The sequence below is a fragment of the Arctopsyche grandis genome, chromosome 10 (assembly GCF_051622035.1).
Source record: "Arctopsyche grandis isolate Sample6627 chromosome 10, ASM5162203v2, whole genome shotgun sequence".
In the NCBI taxonomy this organism is placed as follows: domain Eukaryota; kingdom Metazoa; phylum Arthropoda; class Insecta; order Trichoptera; family Hydropsychidae; genus Arctopsyche; species Arctopsyche grandis.
In genome coordinates this window covers 4,479,701-4,501,015 of record NC_135364.1, presented here as the reverse complement: position 1 = coordinate 4,501,015, position 21,315 = coordinate 4,479,701, and the positions used below count along the sequence as shown (strand labels likewise).

Genomic DNA, 21,315 nt, shown 5'->3' with positions numbered 1-21,315 from the left:
TATGATCAATCGAGATTTATCTCCGTATATGTAATATATTCATGTTATTCGTCAGATTTCCATAAAAATTTGATCGCATAATTCTTACATCATATGACATTTGAACTGTGACATACAATTTCGAACGGTTAAATTGTCGCCCACTTCTCGTATTGCGCAATTCGGCGCGTAATTTATACGCATGCATGTTTTTCCGAGTCATTTTTTGTATATAAATTAAGCATCATCAACACACGTCTAATGCAAATTGATCCGTGTGACGTAAGGAGATTTTTTACCATCGAAGAAAATCCGAATTGAAATTACTATTGTAAAACGCACGTAGATTATGTCCGATGAGATTACAGATTGACTGACGATAAGCAACGCGAGCAATCATTATAATACGTGAGTGCACATTGCATTATTTATGATTCAGTGACTACAATTGCAAATTCAAATTTAAAAGTGGAAATGTAAGCTATACACGTGTAAGAATAATTTATCTTAAAATCTTCTGTATAATTTATTTTTAAGATATGAAAGTTTTAATTTAAATATGCGGCTTGCGAATTGGGTACACATAGTTTACATTCATGTTTGACATTCTTTTATAAATATTGCACTATATTAAATATTGATTCAACCTAAATTTATCTTCAAAGGATATCTTAATACATTTTGGTGTATTTAAATTTAATTAAAAAACGAATGATTTATATTCAAATCTAGTCGTTGATCAAAAATCAATCGCCTATTTTATTCCTGGTTAAATTTGTCAACGATCCGAATAAACAGTTAGCCGCAATTTTCGTGAAAGTGGAACTTAATTTTCTCATAATTCAAATTCCAAATAGCATGTTATAGTCGTGAACATTATAGTCCGTGAATCTAAACACAGCATCCGAACGTTTTCTTCGTGGTAAATTATCAGTGACGGTTCGTATTACATACATTGAAATTGTGATCAAAATAATTGCATACATATTTAAAAGCATTCTATTTAACAATTTACTTTCTACATATTATTATTTCACACACAAATAAATGTCTGTTTATTATATATGTTGTTAAAAAAGCTGATTTAAACCGATGATTCATGGAACAATATTATTATTTTGACTAGTAAATTCGTGAGTTATGGTTTTAGTTAAGCGAACACGATCGATCGAAATATCATAGTTGAATGATTCTGTTGAGATTTTCATTATTTATAGAAGCTCCCACGTGTTTTTAAAATGTTAGAATAAAATACATTTCCTTTATTAAATTTAAGAAAGTGAATTGCATAATCGCAATAGTAGGATGTTAGCCAGTCGTAGATTATGATTATTTTCGTTGAAGACAATTTGGCGGAAATCTCCCCTTAATGATTTAACAGTTCAGTTAAACATCTGTGAATTAAAATTTTATTTTAATATTGTTTTTCACTTCATTGAAAATCATTTGATGTACTAAATTACTGATGATGAAAATCATTTGATGTTACTAAATTATATTCACCAGACATATTATATCTATTTTAACATATACTGATGTATTGTTCATTTTATATTTTACAATTTTTTATTGTAATTAAATGTAGCATTATATTATTTTAATTTAATAATGTACAGCATAATAGGAAAAAGATCTCAAATGCATATTTAGTCACAAAATGGTCTAATGAACATAAACCCCAGTAAATTTTCAAAAAAATGTAGAATCTGACACAGTCTGATCTTTTTAATACTGAATTCTATAAAAATGTGTAGTTTAAGTCAGAATATGAAAATCATTCGAAATATGAATTAACGATTTTTTTTAATGTAAAACTACATAATAGGGTTAGGGTATTATACATATATCTTACAGTGAATCTGTACTGTCTGAAAGTGTACTTTTACTAGGAGAAGGATAATTCCTCAACTTATGTGAGTCTTGTATAAGAAACAGAGGAGTGAGGAAAAGTGTTAAACCAATGGTATTTCCTCATTTTAATATTAATTTCTTAAATCGTCAGTAAAATTATACTTTTTCTGTCGTATGAAATCACTGTAACAAATATTGTATTGTATATTTTGACAATGTTCAATACAGAGAGGAAACGGAATACGTGGGTGAGAAGTGGATATTGTGGATAGAGTGAAGAGATTGAAATGGCAATGGGCAGACCACGTAGCTAGAAGAATGGACGAAAGGTAGACAAAAGAAGTGCTAGAATAGTACCCGAAAGAATGCAAAAGGATGAAAGGAAAACCGCAGGGAAAATGTGTGGGGTGAAATGGATGAGAGTTGCGCTAGACAAATGGAAGCCGGTTGGAGAGGCCTTCATCAAGCAGTGGATGCTGAATGGCTGTATATGATGATGATGATTATGTTTTGATAAATATTATTTATATATATGTATGTATATGTAGAAATACATAAATGTAATTTTAAAATTGTTTAAAAATTCAAAACTATTCCTATATAATAGACAAAGAATGACGTTTTATAACAATAACAATTGATTGACCTGGTGACATACAGTCTACCCACAGAACTGTGTCAATAAAATATGAAAAATTAAATTTATTTAAACAGTGAAGGTACTAAAAGTAAATATAAACTTAAATTGGTGGATGTAGGAAGAAATTGGAAGAAGTTTCTAAACGAGATCGATGATATGTTGTTCCACAAATTCGGAGTGGCGTTAACACGCTCACCGCACACTCTCACTTTCATCTCGTCATACGAGGCGATGTTTACAATTATCTTTTTTTTTTCGTTGTTGTGGTCCAGCCTCGACCTCCGGCGGCACTGGTTTTCTTCCAAGTAAAAGCGACCGCAATGTAACGGAGATACGAATATTGCCACTCACGCAGAATCGTGGTCGGGGCCCAGTGGCGTGCGGAGTTTGTACAAAACTGCCAATGCAAATTTGCATCGTCAATATTGGCTATGCACAAACATGCCGAGCAGAGTACATACATATGTATATTCGCAAAAATGCAAAATGCGCATGAATCAAGATAGTATAGTGTAGGTACACGAATGCTCTTTGATAGATAGCGTGCGTGACGAGAACATCCCACTATCACTTTCTGTTAAACATTGTTGTTTTTTTTTAAACGGAAATTTATTGATTTTATTTTAGATGTGTTGCTTTTCGTATATATAAATAACGTGGACTCTTGTCAGATGTTTTCCGATTCAAACTATGATCTAAAGATTTTATTATTTATTGTTTTTGAATGCTCTTTGAATTTTTCTTAAAGCATTCTTAACATATTCAATTCTCAGTTCAATAATTTTTACATAAGTAATTAATGAACCTACTTTATAATTTTGACGTCAAATTTTACTGTAATATACCGTGAAATTACTTCAAAGGTCAAAATTTCTTAATGAAATGAGTACGACTTCCGCATAAAATAGTCATAAATTTTAAAATACGCATGGATTAACCAGTTTTTAAACCATGTTATCCCAGTTTTCACAAATGATTCACCAAATATTCTAGGTCAGGAGTTAAATTAATTGGTCAAAATCTTTAATTCATTTTTTTAATTCTTTACATTGAGGCTAACAAATTATGAATAAATAAATTCATATATTTATCCAAGTATTAATTTTTCAATCAATCAAGAATTTATTGCAGTTCTAAGATACGTATAGAGTCTATACGTATCTTAGAACTGCAATAAATTCTATATATACTATAGACTTTGATTAGTCATTTTGACACTTGAATTGTTGTTATTTAATAGAAATCGGTAATTTTTAGTTGATTTCGGTTGGATCGTTATTTAATATTTAATAATTTTTAAGAACCTTTTTCTTCAAAAACAGCGAGAGAAAATAAGATAAGCTTTATTGTTAAAATGTGTGTTTAATCTCTTGTGTAATTTTCAAGCCCTCATTAGCTTTTGTTTGCGCTGTTTGGATGAATCGAGAAAATAAAATTTAACACCGCATTGAATTCTTAAATTGTAAACCATTATGATACATCACGTTTAAAAAGAAAATATTATTCTCTAAGCATGATGCCGTATTTACCTTTTACTTCCGGCACTTTGTAATTATCTCAACTAATATATGTAGTGAGTACAAAACGTGTAATTAATCAAAGCGAGAATTATTACATATACATGCGGGTGCGTGAGGTCAAAATATATTAAATACATATAATGATTGAATGCTTTCTGTAAGTTTTAAAATATGTATAATGTAACCGTGAAATATTTAACGTGTCGCTTCGGTTAAACAATGCCGTTTATTTACATATCTCATTATTCGAGTCAACGAAATAGAAAGTCATCTCAACGTGTACGTACACATGCATACGTTCCGTAAACGTCCAAATATTATTTTAACGGTTGCGTAAAATTGTCTTACGCACATTTGTCAAATGGACTTGTTAACTGTAAAATACAAGAACACAATTCGTGAACGATATATCTACTTTACTTAGAAAATAAGTGTTAGGTAAGTTTTTGTGTCAAAAATGACACATTATATTTAGCGTGTGTACTTTTGCTGTTTGTTGTGAAGTCGAGCTTTTGAACGAGATTTTGTTTTATCTCGATAATGTTACCAGATTTCTAATAATTGCTTTCACACTTGAGACTAAACCAAAAAACTGATTTTAATTTTATTTTTAAATAAAAATATATAGATGATTAAAAAAATTAGAAATCTACCACCTCGAAAAATTTTACATAAAAAAAATCGATAAAAATCATTATAGTATTTCTAATATATTCGCGTTTCATTTATTTTTTTTAAATAATGTATTCAGCAGTTTCAGTTATCTACTTTAATATATACACATAATTGTAAATTGTAAAACTTCAGAACGTATCATTTAATAATATCCAAAAATTGAATAGTAGAATTGATTGAAAAGAAATCTATGCTAACGTACTAATGAATTGATGAAATACTGAATTTGACGTCATTTATACCGAATATTGTTATTAGGAAATTCAAGGGTAAATTTTGGCTAAAATATTGTAAAATCCTCAGGTAGACAAAGGACATTTTGATTGCTTTCGTTAATAAACAATATACAGCGTGTAATTAATGACAAATTAAGATTCAAATATGAAAATTTCACGTTGTCATTAAACTTTGATACAAAAATGCATATTCTGTAACGCTTTCTCGCCACGTCATCAACATTGAATAATTGAATGCATTAAATTTAATAAAACGCACTACTTAAATAATTGATTTATTGCGAAAATCGAACGGAATTAGCAACGCTTTTCCGATGTAAAGGAAACGTGTAATGAAAAATAAGCGTGAATAATGCGATATCTCTGCATGCATTTATGATAAGAAGTACAATTACCATTAAAATTATTGCACTTTATTTCATAATAATTTCTAAGTAAATTACGCATTTTATGCGGCATCGTGTCGTCCGCAGATTTCCTCATTTTCGACGTGCCACAATCTCAAATGCACTTTGCAAACGTCACGTTCCTCCGTCACAATTAACTGCCATTTATCATTTTATGTAATGCATAAATTACCTTAGAATACTGCTGGAGGGGATACTAATTCAATTTTATAAGTAAAATTAATTTAAAATCATCTTAGAAGATAATTCACAGGATACATGTCTGAACCTTAATAACTGCGATTCTCGCGAACGTATTATTGCTCGTTCTCTATTTCAAAAGAGCCTTGTAAAAACAAGCGATTTTTTTTCTTAAAGAAGCACCATTTTATTTTAATGATTTTAGGGATTTGTTTTTGAATATGTGGATCGTTTCTTCACACTCAAAAGTCGTTAGCTTTGCCGTTGCCGATTGTGTGCTTTCGGCAGTTGTAAAAAGCATTATTGTTATTATTATTTTTATGATATAATTGGTATCGAACGTGTGTGTCTATCGTACGTAACATCGCTGAATCGGTCATCCGTAAATAATACAATAATAAAAAAAAACGCGAAATACCAACGGTACGTGTACGTGATGACTATACTCATTTTCTTTTACATAGTCTTCTTGCGTAATGTCGGAGTTGAATCGGTGTTTCCGCCGGTAACGTGAAAATAGCATCTCTTTAACACGGTTAATCTCACTTTCTCGTTCATTAGGAAATAAAGCGTGGTCTTCTGTCTTGTTTTTCGTTTAAAAATTCGTCTAACGGTGTTATATTAATTAACAAACGTGACTGAACAACTGCAGGTATTGCGCGCGCACCAAAGTTAGGACATTTGTTGCTTTGTGACCGGATTCGCATTTGTGAAGATTTCATATTTTTGTATTATGCTCTATTAACTTAACACGACTTAAAATAGTGTTTCATAAAATTCAACACCGGTTCAATGTCTATAAAAATATTCAAAAATCGCACTGGCAAAAGTTGGCGATCTGTATTTTGATTCGATACAGTTAGTATGGCACTCAATGGCAAATCGAATCAAATAAAACGTCGCATAAACACTGGTTCTTTATGGTGATCATGAAAACTAGGATTTGGTGATTAAAAGAATAAGTCTAACTTAGTAGATATTGTACATAGTTTGCAGTAAAATTATTATTTTCAATGAAAACAATTGCAAAATCAGAAATAAAAGTTAGTTGTGTAAATACATTCAAAATTTTGAACGATAAATAATTTTTGATCGATTATTAATAACAGTTAATCATAAACTTTAAAAATATTCATCAATTTGGTCAGTAAATGCATGATTGATTACATCAAAACATTCATTCTATTAAATTACAAAATCAATTACAAACTCAAAAAAAAAATCATTTCCACTATGCATAGTCGCACAATATAACTTCAAATTATGAATCAACTGTCAAAATAAACATTTAATGTGATAAAATACTTACCAATCGATAAACATACATATGTATGTATGTACATATATATACATATATAGAACCACTTATTAGAATAGGCAACTCATCAAAAACATTACAGAGTTACTGACCGATTAATAACATGCCATTTCCAACACCATCAATGCATTCATAAATATTTACAAAACATTTTGGGATGTTGTTAAGTATATAATATACAATAAAAATAAAGTTATATAAATTCAAAGAATACAGACACGTATACTAAATTCAAATTTGAATAGTTTTTAATTTCCTTGGACGTAAACTTAAACGCATCTTTTGCATAAAAAATAAATTATATATACAAAGTAGAATTTCAAAATATACCAAAACCGTTCAATAAAAAGTATGCGATAACAATAATCGAATTATAGGTGTCATCATCCCACTTGCAAAACGAATTATGTGACATAATACTATAATAACATAAAAGCTTATGAATTCGTTATCGTCTCTAATATTATCATAATGAAAAAATGAAAAAATGCTACAATGGACAATGTAAATTTTTCCGGTCACCACAAGCCATAACTGTCTCATTATTATATAATTTTTATCTACTCGTAAATATTCGTATTATTCGGCATTTCAGACAGCATTTTGACAAATGGTCCCATTATATTGTTTATATCTAATACGAGGTGCGTGTCGTACATAATTATAATTATAATCTCGGTTTACGTCGGTGTAACGATGTAATTAAAACGTTAATACTTATTCGGGTGTCAAATTATGACACGTTTTATTATACATCGCGATGTTTTTCGTTGCGTAATAAAATATGAATATATCGATCGAGTTTTATATAAGTTATGTAGTTTTTATTATTACCGTGTAAATTCGATTTCTATGTAGAGCTATCGAATTGCACATTTTTTCCCCCATTTTCTCGCTAGACTGACTCGCTCTTTTAAGGCCGTGACATAATAATAATATCGCCATGACGATTATTTGCCAATACGTATCCGATTTTCGATAAATCTGTGCTTTGCCTTTTTTACTTGTTTTAATTTTGTAAGCGAATCTGATTGTTTCATTTTGGACGCGTTTGCGAAACTGTGGCGCAAATGGCCCAGCTTTTCAACGGAGTGCCCGTAATGCATTTCATTATTTAATTACTATTTGAAATAAGAAGATTATTTTTTATTTGTTATGTTTTTGAAATAAGATGAAGTGATAAAAGTGTGAAATTTTCCTAGCAATAAATATTGCAATAGTGCAAACATTTACTTTTCAATTTTAAACGTAGCCTTTAAATACCACTATATAATTATAATATTCATGAACCATATATTATATATTTATTAACCATTATTTTAAATTTACATACAAACAAATGTCAAAAACACAACTCATATTTTTATTGAATTTTCATTACAATAAATCTATTAATTTATAATTATATTAATTAGTGCTTTATCAATTGAATAAATGTATATACAAATTAAATGTACCTATACATGCACATTCATTTATTTGTTTAAAATTTTGGACCATTATGGCATTACAGGTAATCTCACTACAGCACAAATTAAAAAAAATATACAAAGAGACAATATGTATGATAAACGGCATACCGGAAAAATAAACATATAATAAGTATTTGGTACCAAATTAATAAAATTTTAAAAATTCGTACTGCAATATTTACGAAAAAAGTTTAATGTTCATTTTTTGGCCAGGCTGTTATTTAAATTTGGAACTATCAAATATTATATACAATATCAAGCACTTCCAGGAAACTTAAGTGTAGATTGACTATTAATGTTAAAGATTTGGTTGAGAAATTAAGTATTACATTTCTTAAATTTAAATACACTAATAGAATTTACAACATTTGGGAGTGAAATTTATTACTTATTTATTTATTTAAGAACACTTGGTAAAGGCGGCAATGCTAATGGACCCAAAAGATTTGATAATTCATACAGTAGTACAGAAATACAAAAATCAAATAAGATAAAAAATAAAAATCGAAAACAAAGAAAACCAAAAAGAATATTAACAACTCAAAATAGACGAAAATAATATAAACAAGAGAAAATACAAAAGATAAACTTAACTTAAAAAAGGAAATCGTCAAGTTTATTTACATATATAAAAGGGTTTAGTTACTAGATGCTATTTATTCATTGGATAGACTATTCCAAATTGTAACCACTCTATTTGAAAAGAAGGATCTATTAAATATATGTATATCTATAAATCTTTAGAGAAACTCTATTAGAAATCATTTTATATTATTGAGATCTACTTCGACGTTAATTTGTGTAATGTAGAGTGTGTATGTACACATTTAGATAAAACTATTTTGAATTAAAGGAATCCCTATGTTCATAATCAAATGGTTAAATAAATTATTACATTTGTATATCACTTAAATAATAATAATCTTAAGTATTTACGTCATATTTTGAAAAGCATCTAAATACGATTAAAAAAATAGTATAATACATCTGTAAATAATATATGCATATATGATACAAATCAGTATAACTATTCGGTTATACAATGTCATAATGAATTGCTCGTATCAAAGAGATTGCAATCTTTCCTTTCAGTTACACATTTTATTAATATTTTTAACCGGCAAGACAAATAAACTACCACATAAGATATTCAATACTTTACCGGTCGATTACATTGCTTACAATAACTACAAATTATTGCATGTACATATATTGAAATATAACGTGGACATGCATCAACCCAGAAATTATGTTATATGTAGAAATAATGCATGTAGTTACATGTAGAAATAATGCGAAGAACATTATGGAAAATAGTGTAAATTATTATTTGCTTTCTTTCAGACGACCAGTCGGTCAAATGGGTCACGACAATTGACCCACGGGTCAACAGTTGCCCGTCGCCGATTATTGATCGACGAAAGAAACAAATGCTTTGGCCTAATACAAACGGAAATCGATGCAACTGGACCACTTTCTCGAATGTGTTCTATGAAGAACACAAAAAAAATTACGCAACATGACGATCAATTTATAATAGGTTTTGACCATAATCAATCATAATAATTTGTCGATTTGTATCCACAATTATTATCGTCGTCCTACGATTTCGCGCCGTAGTCTTAGAGAGATGTGGCCGACATCACGATTTTATTACACGTATTTTTTGCGAGGCATCCTTTCACTATCTCTTAATGCGTTTCCGTGTTAGCAATTGGGCGTTCAGCATCTTTGTTCTCGTAGCAATTATATATAAAATGGGCCACTGGTGATTCTGCTACCATCGGGATGGATAATTCGAAATTGAAAATGCCGCACTTTCGATTTCGCAAAGTCAATCGATGCGCCAATTACGTGTGGTAGTTTGAGCTGCAGATTGAATGGAAGAGCTGTGATGATTTTTAACGCCTATTAGTGTACGCACAATTGCGTGGAAATTGCGTGTTGTATAATGGAAATGTTAGTTGAGAAACAAAAGCGACTAATAGTCGTTAGAAAACTTCTGTCTTTTTTGGAACGAGCGAAGGAAGTGTTATTTTCGAAATATTCTGTTGTAATTTTTCGGTGGCAGAATAGTGTGAAATTTACGCCCTTTTTGTTACGAAGATTTGTTTTTTATAAAATGGTGTCTATAATAAAAGGTAAAAGATGCTATATATATAATTAATAAAACTTGTAAATTAAAGATTAAGCTGCCACTAGACTAACATACATATGTACATATGTATGTCCATATGTACCTAGATACATCGAGAAGTATTTTATTACATGCATTGTAAATAGGTTTTTGGGCTCTTTTTCCTATCATGCTGTACATTAACATTAGAATAATATAATACTATGATTACTAACAAAATTAAATTAAAATTAAAATATATATAAGATGTATTGTGAACATTATTTCGTAATAATAAAAAGCATTTAAAAATCAAATCAAAATCATTTTTATTACATGAAATTCTATACAGTAGCAGATATTTTTCAAAATTTATTTACTTTTTTATGTTTTTTTTTTAGTTCCTGTAAAGACCAAGTCTCCCCAAAAAACCATTATTTTATATACATTTTAATATGAATTTGCGGACTATTTAGATCTTAATTATATCAGTATAATCTGAGGTGAATGTGAATACATACAATGCATACATATATTAAATATATTTTTAATATGAAAACTTACATATATAATTTTTCTCGTTATCAGGGTACATCGGATTTTTTTTTCAATAAATTGTTTTCTTAGGTGGGGTAGCCTGTGGTAGCCTGTGGAAGTTTTTTCAATTCAAAGTATACACCTTTGTCATTTTCTGTACTCTTTTTTACATACCTCCTTTACGTTTCACATGGCTTTCGTGTTAGTGGTCATTTTTATCTCTTATCCGATCGTTTTCATACTCTGCCATATTGCTCATTTTGGTCATCAATACACGTTAATGTATCGTCTGCCATTATGTTGGAGATAAAATATCGTATACAACGCGTTTTAAAAACGGGGCCCGTAAACCTTCCTGACGTTTAATAAGCATTCGTCCCGTGTCTTCCAACCTGTTCGCCTCGATATGGCCATATAAGATTTTAATTGTTTAAACGCCTATAATTCACTCTATATTTTATAAAATTTGCTCTATAGGTTCTCGTTATATCTAATATTTAAATATTTATAGTTTTAACTCTCATATGTATATATAAATTTCAAATTTGGCGTCTAGCTTCATGTAATGTAATACACGATATATATTGATTTTTGGCCAAATATGTCAAATCTGACATTTCACTGTATATCTCCTCAGTCGGTTTTATCTGTGAGATAAGTATTCAATAAGAAGTTATGTTGTATCTAATTGTTAATATGATTTACAATAAGCTTACATACATTTAGTTTTTTACAATAAGCTTAATTTTAATATAATAAATCATGCATCTTGAAAATCATTTTCTGTTTTGCAAACTGCTCGTGTTTAAAATTTCTGAATTATACATATTATATAAAAAAATAATATAAATAATAATAATAAATAAAATAAAAATAAAAATATGTAGATATGGTATGATATTTATGTAGTATGACATGCATTCAAAAAATTTTTTCTCATATATAATATAACGAATATTTACAATATACATATATGACGATACTTAGTATAATACTTATAATAATAACGCTGTAGCCATCCGGAAGATATTAGTTGCTATCCGGACATTTTATTTTATATAAACAGAAAAATTGATAGCTGTGACTACATAGATTTCACTCAAGGAAAAGAAACATTTAATGTTTTATTCCATTTATTTATATAATGATTAAACCTATATATGTATACGTTTACGATAGAATGCATGTACTTTTTATATACACATGTATGTATGTATGTATGTATGTAAATTTATCTTTCAATTTTCAGTAAAAAATATCAGATTTGATTTTAAATATAAGTTATAAATAAAATTTAGAAAAATATATTTGAAGTTAATTCGATACATACATAGGTACGTATGAAGTATACTTATAATATATTATTATACATAGAATATATACATTATTTTAATTGGTATGTAGACCTTCATAGTATGAAGTCGCACACCCATTATAACTAAAATTTATTAGATAAATGGTTTTGAAAACAATAATGCACATTTCACACGACCTTAAAACAATATTTATTTTCACAAAAGCATGAGTCTCACATAGCGTATGTCATCAGCATGAATTATTCAGATGATCACTAAGTTGAGAAACCCATACAAAGTACAATATATCGTCGAATGAGTGCTAATGATACGAAGAGGTGTTTCGCATTGCTCAAGAGCAGTTCAAGTACAAAAACTCGCACACGCCGATGATTCCTCGCGTTCCAGTTAAATAATAACAGTGGAAAACAATGCCAAGATGAGAGTGTGGTAGTTGAAGCAGACGAAGCACAAAGCAACGGCAGATCTTGTCAGTCGGAATGTGTTCGACTTCTTGTCCATAACTTGAGGAAATGTGATGCGATGCTCACTTGGAAGAGAGAGCATCGCATAAATTGGCATTAAAAAACCAGAAAAATCGCATTCGAGCACTATAATGGATACCCATTGTCTTCCACGACGACATTTTCAAATTTTGGACGGGTACAATCGCAGCAAAGTTGCAATAAAATCGTACGAGAGACGTCTCATCGAAGGGTCGGACAATTTGATAATTATAATTGCACAACTCGCTGGGAAAATTTATGACTGTCATAAAATGCGCGGAATGCGGGATTATTATAAATGTAAATAAGGATGAATTATATAGAGGCATAAATTCATTTTCTCCATTGAGTATTATACGCATATTGAAAATGGTTTACCCTTCATTGTTGTCATATTGTCTTCGAGTGTTCGTTTCCTCAAGGCGAGTAACTGCACAATATTACCCGTTCGCTATTATTATTTGCGTTGGTTTCGTGTTGTTCACCCATGCAAATCGTGATCATATTTTATGTATGTATTTATATGTGTGTGCACAATGCATTGAAATGTTCTCCAACGGTTTATATGTTCGTTGAATTATGCTAGAAGTCAGGGAAACTGATTCAGTGCATGAATGTAGACAATAGTGACAAATTATGGTGCATCTTTCAAACAATTTTTTTTTTGTATAGCTAAGTATGAAAAATCATACAAATTTAGCATACAAAATAAGAGAGCAGATCATTGCTATTTATATATGGTTTCATAAGAATTTCAGGTGCAAAAAGTTAAATCAAAACAAACATAAAAACATTCGTGTGAATATGTAGAATAAATTTTTTTACAATATCTTTTAATTTTAATTTTTTAACAAATTCATTCAAAATGCATTTTATAACACATATTTTTTAAATACATGCTATTTTTATTAAATTTATTTTAATTTCATCAACAGTTTTTGTGCTATGAAATTTTGATTGCGGTCATAAATTTTGTATCATTCCTGTCTTCTGCAGTGTTAGCTCATTTTACTATTATATTTTAGATTGTCAAGTTATAAACTGTGCATAATTTATCTAATAAATCAATTAGAAATAAACTATTAGTCATTTAAAGTATTATTATATTTTATTTCCATCAACGGCGACTGGTTTTTACCAATTAAAACGTTTATAAAATACTTGATGTGTCAGTGAAACCGGTCAACGCAAATAACAAACCATACGCGTTAAATTTTATCGATTGAAAATTATTTATTAAAAATTTTTTTTTACAAATTTCAATGCTTTGTGGTGATGTTCAAGTCAAAATATGCGTTAAATTTTAATTGGCAATCTAGTAAAAAAAATCCCGTATAAATCAACAGTTAGCTTCGCTTATTCTAAAACGCTAAGCGCTCAATTGTTTGAGTGTGAAAAATAAAATAATAAGTCATATAAACAAATACTTCAAATATTAATTTACCATTGTGAAATAGAATAGAGACACGGATATTTTTCGCGTTAATGTGCACAAATTTTCACCAACCTTTATTAAAATTAGTAATTTTGTGGGCGTTTCGTTCATTGCGCCGTACTATTCGACGAAGGTTTTAGAATTCGACTTTAATTTACGATGTATATGTATATATGTATGTAGATGCGAAATCGCAATAATGTATTCGATGACCCGCCAAAAAAACTGGTTCGAGATGAGTGTCCCTTAACGAGAGATGAAAGCGAGTCTGGATGATGGTGAAAGTGGTCACACCATTAACTTATGACCAAGATATTCAGGTTCGGTACAACGAGGTAGTGAAGATAAGAATGCGACTTCACGTTGCAAATATGTACATATGTGTATTTATGTGCAATGTGAAATTTCTCGACAATTTAATTTTCCGGTCGTTTATAAGCCGTTTATATTTCTGATCTATTGACACAACTAATTAACTGTCAAATTGTAAGATTAATTTATTGTAAGCTCACTGTGAAAGAGAACATCATTTCCGTATATTAATGTCAGCATGTATGTATGTATAGATAGAAGGAGTTAATTTACTCTGAAGTAAATTTTGTATGGATTTTGCGGCATGTCAAAATTTCAATGTATAATTATCGTATTGATAATTCTTATATTATTAATCATTGCATAATCAATCATCTCCAACGTGTTGGTATTATATTGGCTTTATTTGAGCATGGACCAAACTAATATTCAATAGCTATTGCATGCGTGATACCATTTCAATAAATGAAAAAATAGTAGAAGTAGATAATAGCTATTTATATTTATAACAAATATGTAATAGACTTGTCCAATAGTAATGAAGGAGAAATAAAAATACGTATGAAATTAGGATGGAGTGCATTTGGACGAATGAATGCGGTTTTTGAATAAAAAATGTCACTTTGCCAGAAGAAAAAAATCTTTGATCAATGTATTTTACCAGTGACGTATGGATGTGAAACTTGGATACTGAACTCCAAGCTGCTATGCAAAATCCAATGCATTCATTAATTGAAACGCTGTATGCTTGGCATAACGAGGAAAAACAGGAAACGGAATACTTGGGTGAGAAGTATGACAAGGTTAGTGGATATAGTGGATAGAGTGAAGAGATTGAAATGGCATTGGGCGTGCAACGTGGCTAGAAGAATGGACGAAAGGTGGACAAAATAAGTGGTATCCGAGAATGGTATCTGAGAATCCAAAAGAGTAAAAGGAAGACCCCAGGGAAGATGGGTAGATGAGATTAGGAAAATGAGTAATAGTAGTAATAATAGTAAGGTGAGATGGATGAAAGTTGCACGAAGCAGAGACGATTGGAAGCGTGTTGGAGAGGCCTTCATCCAGCAGTGTATGGAGAATGGCTGTAGATGATGATGATGATTTGAGCATGGGTAAATATTTATTTTGACAGCAAAATTTGTTGACTGATTTTTTAATTTAATTTAATTTAATTAATTAACTGTTTGTCTAATTTTCTATACATTCGAAAAATTTCAATGTTAAAACTCTGATACAATTAAAATGAAGCATTGAATCTTTAGCTGTAATGAACATTTCTACTTCATTATGTTTATTAATAGAAAACCTTGAATGTTTCTTTGAACCTCTCACAATTCACTTGATACAAAATATTAATTGAATCATTTGGAACGTGAGGTGTTTTCTTTTCAATAGATTTCTTATTGAATTGAATAAAACAAAGCAAATTGTTGCGGATTCGTTTTTCTTATAATTTGTACCGTAAAATATTTGTGTGTATGTAACCAAGGCACTTATTGAATTTTCTGTCGACTGATTGACCAGGAAAACGACTGTCAACCTTGACTAAGAACATTGCGCTTAACCCATATTTTACCATAAATTGCTACACATACATATTTAGTATCAATTATTCTAAATTTCATGTACAACATATTCTACTGCAAGTAAAAAATACATTAACATTTTCAGTTGTGTAATTTATATGCATACATTGTACATATGGGTACATACAAATAAGCATTGTCTTAAAAATTTGTGCCAAAAATCTTAATATAGTTTTATTATTAAAAAAAAAACAACTTATCAATAATACTATCATGAAATAAAATACTCAGACATATAAGGGTTAATAGTCGTCGGAACGACATCAAGTTTTTTTAGCTTTGCTCGCAATAAATATCTGAACTAACGCGGAAGTTTGATAATTTAGTACCGTTAACAATAGACAAGCTTTAAGAAGCACTTTTTAAATTGTAGCATATGACATTGGAGAGTCGCCAAAAAACATGCAATTCGTCAAAAGTGTACGGATAGAACCTTTCGATAGGTATTGCGAAGAAAACCGTTCGTATTCAAGCGTGTAGCGTTAAGTTATTTTCGATCGAGAAAATACGCTTTTTTCTGTATTAACATCTATGGGTAAAATTTGTAGAGCGTTCTTACAACTAGACAAGGATTTAATTTACGAGCTTGCATTATTTGACTTTGTTCTGAAAACGTGTTACTAAATGCAGTGCAAAATTATCAGTGCATGGGAGGAATCGGGGCGCATCCGACTTTGTTGTTCTGAAAATCGATGAAAGTCGTTGGCAATTTACAATTTTGGACGCGAACATCCTGTTTCGCCGTTGAAGAATGATGATAATTAATTAATTATTGCGAAATTTCGCGTTGGCCAACCGTGTTAAAATGCAAAACGGTCCTTGTGCAATCCGTGTTAACCGCTACCGTTTAATACATATTAAATCATCTCGCGGTGCACGGAGGTGCAAGGTGTGTAAAAATAACAATGTGACTTTCACTGATTTAATGCAGTTCCACTCTTTTATGCTCATTATTATGTATATGTCGATATTTGTCCGCCCACGCACTTGAACCTCGTGATGTATCGTATTATGCAAGAATTTTGTACGTGTGTTTATTTTAATAAGTAATGTTTGAGTGTGTTATTTCGAATGTTTTAAAATCGATCGCGTGTAAGATCATATAGCATATTGATAATTCTATATGACGTGTTTATGGTTCGTTAATACGTATAAATATTTTATGCATTCATTTTGTTGTAATTTATAGTCAAAATAAATTATTTAATATTAAAAGCTATTTGATTGTTTTTTCAGTCAATCTAATGTGCCAAATTTAATATTTAATTTTATTATTTAAGAAAGTTCATATGCACACACATTTTTTTGTTTTATTTCACAATGACACAACAGTTTTATTATGGACATCCTACATTTTAATCTGTCATGTCAATTTCAAATTTATTACTTGTGAAAGTATAGCAGTAAAAAGAGAACTTTTATGCTGGTTACTTTTTGAAGATTTTATGATTCATTCTTGCGTATGTTTAAGCAAGCACCTACTTTTTTTCTGAATAGCATTAACTGTTTTTGTTTTAGCGTTTTATAAAATAAATATTTTTTTACTTGAATAAAATTGGAATTTATGTACAAAATTTGTATGAAGTAAATCTTATACGGCATTTATTTAAAAATTTTATTTGATTTTGAATCAAAGCCTTAGTCATTTGTAAGCACATTATCTTCAAGGGTCACACTTGAAATTCCACTCAGTGTATTTTTGTTGAAAAAATCGTCCCAAAGTCATAAAATCACAAGTGCTTATTTCATTGAGAAAATATTTCCCAGAGGTCAAGATTTTTGTTTTTTGAATGCATAGTAATTTTGCTTCAAAAAACGAAACACGCACACCAACCCGTGTAATTTTATTCCCATTCAACATTACCCCAAAAAGACAAGTGCCAATGGTTAATAAAATTTTCGACCTCGAAGGACATTAGGTCATCTACCCGATGCTTAGCAATAAATATGCCGACGAAAAGGGCTTCAAACCCATCCTTTTTTCCATATATCACAAATCATCAATTGTTACAATGGACGGGTTGTATTTTATCGCACATTTGCATGGTGAATTTAATATTATATATGAAAAATGCATCGAATGTCGACCTTTGTTACCCTTTGACATCTCAACCAATGTGGCCTATTGCAGTGTATGAGTTTATAATTCCACTTTCACCTATCCTCTTCTTATCTAACAAACCAGTCGGAGAAAATTGTCTCGCGGATGAATCTCATTTAAAAGGAACACATACACACACTTTCCTGCTGGTTTTTATTATTATTATTTATTTCAACCATTTTCAAGCGTTTCGAATTATCCATTTTGTGATCACTACTGGTATTACGTGTAGTCAATATGCTAAGTCGAGCGTTTAAAAAATGTTAGCTCGAATGCTCTCACAACAATGGTGTTTAGCCACGCTTCAACACCCACTCTTACGTATATGATATAACGACGACTTCTTGCGATACGGAACCGACTATAATCGAGATGGAAAACACCTTTAGGAAGTGTATTAGATGTGAGTTCATCAATAAAACATGCGTTGTTGTTGTATACCTGCCTACTATGCGATTTGTATGCGTTTAAGCTAAGTAGTTGATTTCTATTCGCGCCTGCCTACTAAATACATACATACCAAACTTTTGTATTGTAACGAGAAAATGTAAATTTAATGTTATATCAGCTGCTTAAATGCATGTTTGGAAGTTTGTTTAGTATTCCTGTACTACATACATATTATATGCATACACAATAACAATGTTTTTAATATTATATTACACATATTAATGATTTAGGCTCAGATTGAATCAAACAGATCAATATTAAACCATGAAGCATTTTATATATGGATTATAAGTTTGTGTTAGCCCTTTAATTAAGTGTCGATTGAGGTGGCTGGGGCATGTTTTTGGGTCTGTTTTGTGAGGTATGTTTTGTGGGTTTTACTTGATAAAATTTTATAAGGCTAAGAATCTCTCCAATATTTCTAAGAAACGAGCAGAAGAGTTGGAAACTTGGGAACGCAACTACATACATACATACATATGTAGAGCAAAATAAGGAGACGAAGAACATTCCCGAACATTGTACTATCAAAATGTATGTACATATGTATATAGTTTTATAAAAAATATTAATCTACAATATACTTCGTAAATTTCATCATTGAAAATGTAAATTTGGAAGAACTTTATGATGAAGACCTGTACTTATTGATTATGTGTCAAAAATGCTCATTTTTAAACAAGACTGCTTTCAAATTAAAATATGTACACGAAGAACATATTTTCAGTAAATATAATATCATATATAATAACAAGTAAGTAATATAATATCAATTCAAAATATCAGGTACAGGTTTGAGGTGCTGGTTACATCTGAACTTTACTAAAATTGCATGTGTTAAAATGTTGATCAAGGAAAAAGCTTTTAAGCAATATATAAGAGTTTACAACCAGTTAATTACTCCCAAGTGTAATAAATTTACACGGGAAATTTTATTGCAGAATTTTAATTGGAGTCTTGCTCCTCATATTTCACATATCCATCTAAACTTAAGCGTTTTTGCATGTACGTATTAAATTTCAATTGCAAAAGCTTATGTGCAGATTAGCAAACTTGCACAACTTCCTCTAAATTTGTCGATAATGCTCTTTACCTAACTTTATCGAAACACAACTGAGTCAAGACCGGTATTGAGGTTTACCTTTTTGCACATTGTTGAGCATGACTTGTTGGACCTGTGTACATATATCTATATAATATACATATCTATCATAACTAAGTAAGCACTCAAGAATGCTTTTGTCATGCGCAGAGCTAACGAGCTAATTTTCATAGTTTTATTTATATCCATAAATATGTATAGACGATTAATCTTTAATTAATTTTATAATATATTTTTAATTATAAAATCAATATTAAATTTTAATTTTGGCCAGATTTTAATTTATTATAATATAATAGAAAGTATATGAAATTTCTAAAAACATTATTGAAGCTAATAATAGCTATAACATTTAGCTTATGTATTCAATGTGTATCAAGATAGACTTTACTGACCTTTTTGGTTGGTATTTACAGGAGTGGTTGAAGCTTTCGATTCGCTGTTGGGTACAGGCGAGGATGTCACAAGTACAGAAAATCCAAAAATCAACACTAATAACATTTTCATGGCGATCACTGTGAAGAACACGCGGAAAATTCAAAACGTTCTATCGCACAGATTTTCCGCACGCTCCCGTATTTACCCTTATCGGCTCTTATCACTGAACGTGCGCATATATTTTGATTGTCAAAATAGTGCAAGCGTGCTTTTTTATAATCTGAATTTTATTTTCGCAATTGTTACAATTATTTATTATTATTTAATCGGTTCAACGAGTGGCGCCGAGCGTTGTTCACCTTTCACGAACGGTCATACACTGAGCGGCCCGTGCAACTTTCTAGCAGCTTTATATTATTCTGCACATTGTGCAGATAAGTACAAGGTGTCTCAAAAGACATTGCATTCAGTAGTGTCTGTACGACATCCTGACAGAGTTAAAGAACGTGTCGCGTGCTTAAATACAACGAGACAATAAACATTCCTTGTTCTTGAGTTCAAGTGAACGTTCAAGTTCTTTTATATTATATATGCATATAATAAATAGCAGATTACGAACATCCGAGAGTTTTTTTTCAAATAGCATTACTGTTGAAAATCGAAACCTTGATGTGCGTTATTGTTAAATGGAATTTTAGACCAAACGTATCAATAATATACCGTAACATCTTGTTAATAGTTGCATTTCAGATACATTAATAAATAAATTAAATTATAATGCAGGTTTAATCATTTTTAACGCTTATTTTGGATGAAATTTAGTACATACATACGTGCGTTTGTGATGTATACATTTTAATAATGTTTTATTTTAAGACATAAAACACAATTTTTTTTACTTTATTTATGTACGTAGTAACAATAGAAGTTTTGTGATCATGCGAAAATCTGAACTCGAGATTTTGACTTATTCGAACTCAGAATCGATCACTGATCCGTTTTCACTATTTAGAAAAATGTGTGTGTGTCTGTGTATATTGGGGAGTTTTTGAACACCGTTAATCCTATCGAACTGAAACTTAGTATTGGTTACTTAAATTCTTATCGACACGACGTAAATTTTTTTCAAATTTTTAAATTGACCGTAAATGGTACCTACCCTTATAGGTGTCCTCTTTTTTACGTTTTTGAATTCAATTATCTCCCAAACTGCCGA

At 30.1% G+C, this 21,315-nt stretch overlaps 1 protein-coding gene across 1 annotated transcript in view; it reads right to left on the bottom strand.

Annotated features, from left to right (window-relative positions):
* Window positions 1-20,484, bottom strand: part of LOC143918083 (uncharacterized) — a 36,410-nt gene extending 15,926 nt beyond the window's left edge. The window contains exon 1 of the mRNA XM_077439780.1: window positions 20,117-20,484. Within this exon, the coding sequence (XP_077295906.1) occupies window positions 20,117-20,228 (112 nt within the window). The 5' untranslated portion in view covers window positions 20,229-20,484. The remainder of the gene's footprint in view (window positions 1-20,116) is intronic.
* Window positions 20,485-21,315: the final 831 nt, after the last annotated feature.